The sequence below is a fragment of the Vulpes lagopus genome, chromosome 9 (assembly GCF_018345385.1).
Source record: "Vulpes lagopus strain Blue_001 chromosome 9, ASM1834538v1, whole genome shotgun sequence".
NCBI classification, from domain to species: Eukaryota; Metazoa; Chordata; class Mammalia; order Carnivora; family Canidae; genus Vulpes; species Vulpes lagopus.
The window spans coordinates 53,394,851-53,400,850 of record NC_054832.1 but is presented as its reverse complement, the minus strand read 5'-3'; the positions used below and the strand labels follow the sequence as shown (position 1 = coordinate 53,400,850).

The following is a 6,000-nucleotide window of genomic DNA, read 5'->3' as shown; positions in this document are numbered from 1 at the left end:
AATCCTTTGCCTTTTCTCTTTTCAAATGTCAAAAACCACAGTTTCTGAATGGATCTAGAATGGAGAAAGACTCAGTGAAATCACTGAGTTAATTTAATCACTGTGTTAATTTAACAGAGATTAAAATCTCCATGAGAACAAGGTCTAAAATCTTTTTCACTGTTCTGTCCTCAAATCTTGGCATGTGATAAATGCTCAATTAATATTTATGCGAGTCTTCTAAGAAAGAATGAATTAGTGAATGATGTTCATTAAGTCAATAGGAATGAATTAGTGAATATCTTTCTACCGAAAGGGCACATTTTGCACCTGGGAGTTCCTCACACACCACATTGCTCAGCCTGAGTCCCAAACACATCTTTCTTTGGCCTATATCAATGAAGTCTCTGGATCTCTGAAAAACCATGCTCCAGATCACATCTTTCATCTCCGAAAGGTTTTCAGTATAAAGGTTTCTCTTTTGAGACCTGCAAGAGTCACTGGGGTTTCAATCCATATTATCCTACATCTCCAAGGCAGAATGGCATTACCCACCTCTGGTTCCTCCAACACTCAAGCCAGTCAGCCAACCTGGTTCCACCCTGTAAGCCGGTGGACAAGACACAGACACAGGTCCTCCTCCATAAGGTCCCCAAGTAGACCATAACTATATGTACCTATCCCTAAGCAGCCCAAACAGCCTCTTCCATCTGTGCCAAGAGTAAAAAACACCAGGCCTCACTCTACTGAGAGACCTTCAAGAGACCAAGCTGTGCTGAGAGACAAAGGACAACAATGCAATTCTGTTTCAATCTGCCACCAATAGCCAGGCATGGGGTCAAGCTGAAATACCACAAACTACCAAACCAGGGCCAAGGGTGAAAGAGAAACCATGAACAAGTAAAACCACAATGTTTCCAATAGTCAGCATGTTGTGACGACTTCTCAAAGCTCTAAACCCCTTTCCCTTTTTCTGTTTGTGCGATAAAACATGTGTGAACAAAGTCAATCCTCCTGGCTCCCAGGTAGGCACAGCCCAGTTCTTAGCTCCTAGGAGGCTTCTGGGCTAAGGCTCCACTCTACTTGGACTGTACTATCAGGCCCCCAAAACGGGGGGGAGCTGCCAGGGAAGGACGGATTTCCATTTCAAACTGCATTCTGGTACTTTGTACTCCAGCACCATTGGCCGATCAATATTTAATGCTTGGAGATTCTGACTCTGCGGGAGTCATGTCAGGGGACCTTGGGAGCCAATCTGCTTGAGCTTCTGAGTGATAATTATTCATGGGCTCCTGCCTCTTGCTCTTTCTCTCGCACGGTCCCACTCTGCAGACTCAGTGCCTTATTCAGTCTTCTCTCTCGCTCCCTCCGCTGCTGTAGCTGGACCCTTCGCCTTCGCCGCCGCTCAGCATCTGCACATCCCTACAATGGCTAAAACAGCAATGGGTAAGGCATCGCGCCTCGTTCTCCCTCGGCTCGACCTGGAGCCCACCTCTCACCTTCCCTCTTAGAGCTCTGAAGGCATTCGGAAATATTTTATAGAAAAAAAGGCGTTAATGGTAAAAAAAAAAAAAAAAAAAAAAAAAAAAGAAAGAAAGAAAGAAAGAAAAGAAAAAAAAGAAAGAAAGAAAAAGAAAAAAAAAAACAGGAACCGGGAAGGACGAAGGCAGTTCTGCGGGTTTGGGAAGGGCAAAGAGGGGGGTCCCTGGAAATCTAAAACTAAAATTTTCTTTTGGAAGGTAGAAGCAGGTAAGTTGCCCTCCCGTGGGTAGAGAATTTGTTCTGTTTCTATGATTAAAATTAGGGCCCAATCGTTGGGGGGTGGGGTGGGGGAGCTACCTTTACTGTTTGCCTTAAATGAGGTTAAGGGACATTTTTGGAAAGTGCTTCCTAACATCCTTTATTTCTTCTCTAGTTTAAAAAAATAAAAGAAAGAAAAAGAAAGAAAATGGGGAAGAGGGGAGGGAGGTGGGGAAAGGAAAAAAGAAAAACGCGAAGTCAAATCGGTCCCTTCTAAGGTTGTTTGAAAGATGGGTGGAGACGGGGGGAGGGGGCGGCGGGCGGAGAACGGGGCAAATTTTATGGTATTGTCTCGTCGGAAAAACCGCTAGTCCTGGGGCGCGGTGCGGGGAGGCTAGGGCGGGGGTGGGGGTGCTACGCTCCTTTGTTTTAGGGAAAGGGAGGGGAAGGGGAGAGGAAGTCGGGGAGGGCAAGGAGGGCGCGGGTGGGCAGCTGCAGGGGCGGGGTAGCGCGCGGCGGGGCGGGCTGGAGGGGCAGCGGTTTCGCAGGGCTGGGGTGGGGTTTCTTTGTGTGAGGACGAGCGGTCCCAGGGGGAGGCACCTGCAGCGCTGGGCGCACAATGCGGACGGCCCCACCCTGTGTGGAGCGGCGCCGGCGCCCTCCCTCCTCCCCCCTGCCGGTGCAGCAGCTTCAGCCGAAACAGGGCCGGGGCGGGGAGCGCAGCGCGACACCCCGGAGCCCAGCGGGGGGGGGGGGGGGGGGCGCCACGCCCCGCGCTGGTCGCTCCTGCCTCCCAGCCTCGGCTTCCCGGCGAGCCCTGACCACTGCCCCTGCCTTCCCCACCCCGGCCTCATTGTTCTGTGAGCGGAGAGGAGGCCAAAAGTGGGTTAACATGTTTTTTCTTTTCAAAAACCCACATTGCACACAGAGGGTGACTAGACATTGACGCGGAGAAAGGCTTCTTTGAGCCCATTGATCGTTGGGGTAAAAGCTTCGGGACCTGGGTAGGTGTAGACACAACAACACAGTTACAAAAGGGGCCAACTTCTGAGATCGAGCCACGTGAAATACCCGTCTTCTAGGTCAAACGGGACCAAATAACCGCAATTTCTATAGGCTCAACCTAAATACTCCATATGGGAGAAACGGTTGAGGCACAGAGGTTCCCGGCCGGTGTGCGCCTCTAAGCGCCCCCACGGTTCCAGGGGCCGCCGGGTGCACGGGCAGGGAGGGGCCCCGGATCGGGCGGCTGCTGGGGGCGCCCCCTCCCCGGGGACCGCTGCGGGGTGCGCCCCGCGCAGCTCCGCCCTGCCCCACCCTTTCTGCCGCGCCGGGGAGACCTCGGGCTGCGGGGCTGGGCGTCGAACCCCGCCGGGGAGGGGCGGTTACGCGGTCTGCAGACCCAGGGCCCCTTCTTCCAGCCCCGCAGCCCGGAGCCCCCCGCCGCCCCGCGCTCCGCGCACGCACACCGGCGAGGCTCGGGGTCCCGGCCCGGGGTGGCTCTGCGCGGAGGCCGCTGAGCCCCGCCCGGCCGTACAAAGGCGCCGCCCCGCCCCAGCCGGCCGCAGGACCGCAGAGGTGACCCCTTCCCGGAGGTGCGGCCGCGGGTTTCCTCCTCTCGCCCTCCCACGGCCCGCGGAGTTCAGGCCGCTTTCTCCCCCCAGCTGAGACCCCGGGCCCCACGCGGGGTTCTCCCTCGGTTCCCGGGACGCGCGCCCTTTGGGGAGACCGCGGCCGAGCGAGCGCGGCGCCGCCCCAGCCCTCCCCTCCCCGCTGCGGCCCGGCCCGGCCCGGTCCGCCGCTGGCCGCTGGGGGGCGCGCTTGGCGAGCCGGCGCGTGGAGCGCTGCCAGCCCTGCAGAGCCCGGCGCCGCGCCCTGTGCGCTCCCCTCCCCCGAGCTGGGCGCACGCCCCCGCGGGGCAGCCGGGGAGACGCGCTTCTGCGCAGTGTCCTGAGCTACCCCCGCGCCCCGCAGTTCGCGATTCACCCGCAAGCCCAGAGAGGTCCCCAGACCGAGGCACGCGGGGCGATCTCGCTCTGCGTTCTGCACCCACCCTGCCCTCCCCTCCCCTCCCCTCCCCTCCCCACCGCACCCCGCCCCACCCCCACCACCGAGAGGTTTCCGCTGCGGGAGGGCGGCCGCGGACTCATCGTTATCAGTATTATGTCAAATCTTTCTAATCATTCTTATTACTTCGTGACTCAGTGGCCTTATTGATCCAAAAGGCTTGAATGATTGAATTTCATTAAGGAGCATTAACCCTTGTTGCACTCACTTTTCTTCCTCCTACTCCTCCGTTCCTTACTCTCCAGCCTTCAAAACCAAGAATTTTTTTGTGCAATTCATTTTACATTATAAAGCGGAATGTATTTTCAATTCCTGTCGGGATTACATATGTTCTTGTGGGTCTCATATTATGTGCAGGTGCTTACTAAGGGTAGGGTTTGTGTGCCAAAGATTGCTGGAAAATTCTCCGCAGATAATTGTTTGTGACTGCAATGGGTAAAATTATACATATATAATTGAGGTGTTATGATCTTCACTGCATATTCCATAAGGTCATGTCTATCAATCAATATATAAATAACAGGTGATGCACAAAATGTAACCGTTTCTTTTTTTTTTTTTTTTTGAATTGTTCTTCCAATTGCTGATTATTGACAGTCTCAATTCTACACAGAAACCTGGATCGTGAAATGGTAGACACCATCCCATTAATAAAAATCCCACCCAAAATATGACAATTGCAAGGGTCCTTTCTGCCATGAGTAAGCTGAATTTGCAGATCATGAGAAGTACAACCCCTGCAATGCTAAAATAATGGATTTTGAAATCATTTCAGTTGCAAAGCATAATCAATTAATCACCAGGGTGGGTGCTTTTTCCTGATTCATTAAACAATTATTCAGCATGATTGTACTAGGTGCATATAGTATTCCCCATTATCTTCTCTAATGAAGTGGGTGCCTTCTAAATGGATATATAAATAGCCGGAAGCGGAAAAATGTGAATTTGGTCAGGATTGCAAGATCAAGCTGAAAGAGAAATAGCGGTCGCTTATCAATCAATTCTATATATGGTTAATTCCAGCTGAGTAAGCTGAGCCTGCAGCAAGCATTATGTGAGCCAGTGTAGCCAATACAAATAGCTAGTATGATGGTATGAATTAATATACCTGGTGGTGTTTGTCTACACAGGTTAAAATTCTCTGAAAGCATATTTTAAAATAATAAATAACGAAGATGGAGTGGTTTTTAGCATTAAAGTCTGGAATTTTGCTCAGTCACAATTTAGAGTGGTTTTGTGAAGTGACCTACAGGTTTTAGTAAACTATTCTATCCTAAGGAAAGGGGAAGGGAGTATTTTTATTGTTAGAATGATTGCCTCTGCTCTTAGGCATTTACATTTTTAGCGGGATTTTATTTGTTGCACTAAAAACACATTTACTTTGGGGATTTTTTTAAATTATTAATAGAGAGATTATACAATAAGCATTTGGCCCGGTATGCCTTCCATCAAATAGCCCTTTCTCTATGATTTAAAAAGAAAAAAGAAAAAAAGGCTGCAAGAGGCTACGTTTTACTCAGATTCAAGAGTGCCTATCAGTCCTTTCAGTTTGCCACAAATCCGATTCACACAACATGATAATCTTCCACCCTACAATTTAGGATCAAAATAGTTACTTAATTCTCTCTGATCTAGTAGTTACTATCATCCAGAATTTCAAGTTAAATTTGTACAGTTTAAAATGAAACTGGAGATGAATCAAGCATATATGTAGTTGAGCATTTTTGACATTAATGAATCCAGACCATCTTTAGGAAAATTCCTGATTTGTCAATCACCACTGTTATTTACTCCAACTGAGTAGGACTGACTATATGCCCCATCCCACCCCAGGAGTTGATGCCGGCCCTGAGCAGGTGACTGCCCACTCCGGGTGAGGCCACTCCCAAGCTGCAGAAATCTAATTCCAGCTCGCACCAATTTCCTATTTGGCCTTGGAGAAACGCACACTATTCTTTTGTCAGAGGACCTGTGACCTTATATGAAAAATGCAAGATATTTGCCAAATAAGAAGCAAATACCAAATTAGTTGATGCCCCAGATGTTTCCAGAACTGAGGCTGGTTTTCTTTCCTGGTTCTCTGAATTGGAAAATCTTGGAGTTCACATTAACTTTCACCCCACTAGAGGGCAATCAAGTTCTCCTAGGAAATATGTGATTTTTTTAAGCCAGTTTCAAATACTATTTAATAAAATCTCTCTTTTTTTAAAATCT

At 50.0% G+C, this 6,000-nt stretch overlaps 1 protein-coding gene across 1 annotated transcript in view; it reads left to right on the top strand.

Moving 5' to 3' along the window:
• Window positions 1-1,152: 1,152 nt before the first annotated feature.
• Window positions 1,153-6,000, top strand: part of STMN2 (stathmin 2) — a 50,661-nt gene continuing 45,813 nt past the window's right edge. Inside the window, exon 1 of the mRNA XM_041768448.1 lies at window positions 1,153-1,425. Coding sequence (XP_041624382.1) covers window positions 1,407-1,425 — 19 coding nt within the window. The 5' untranslated portion in view covers window positions 1,153-1,406. The remainder of the gene's footprint in view (window positions 1,426-6,000) is intronic.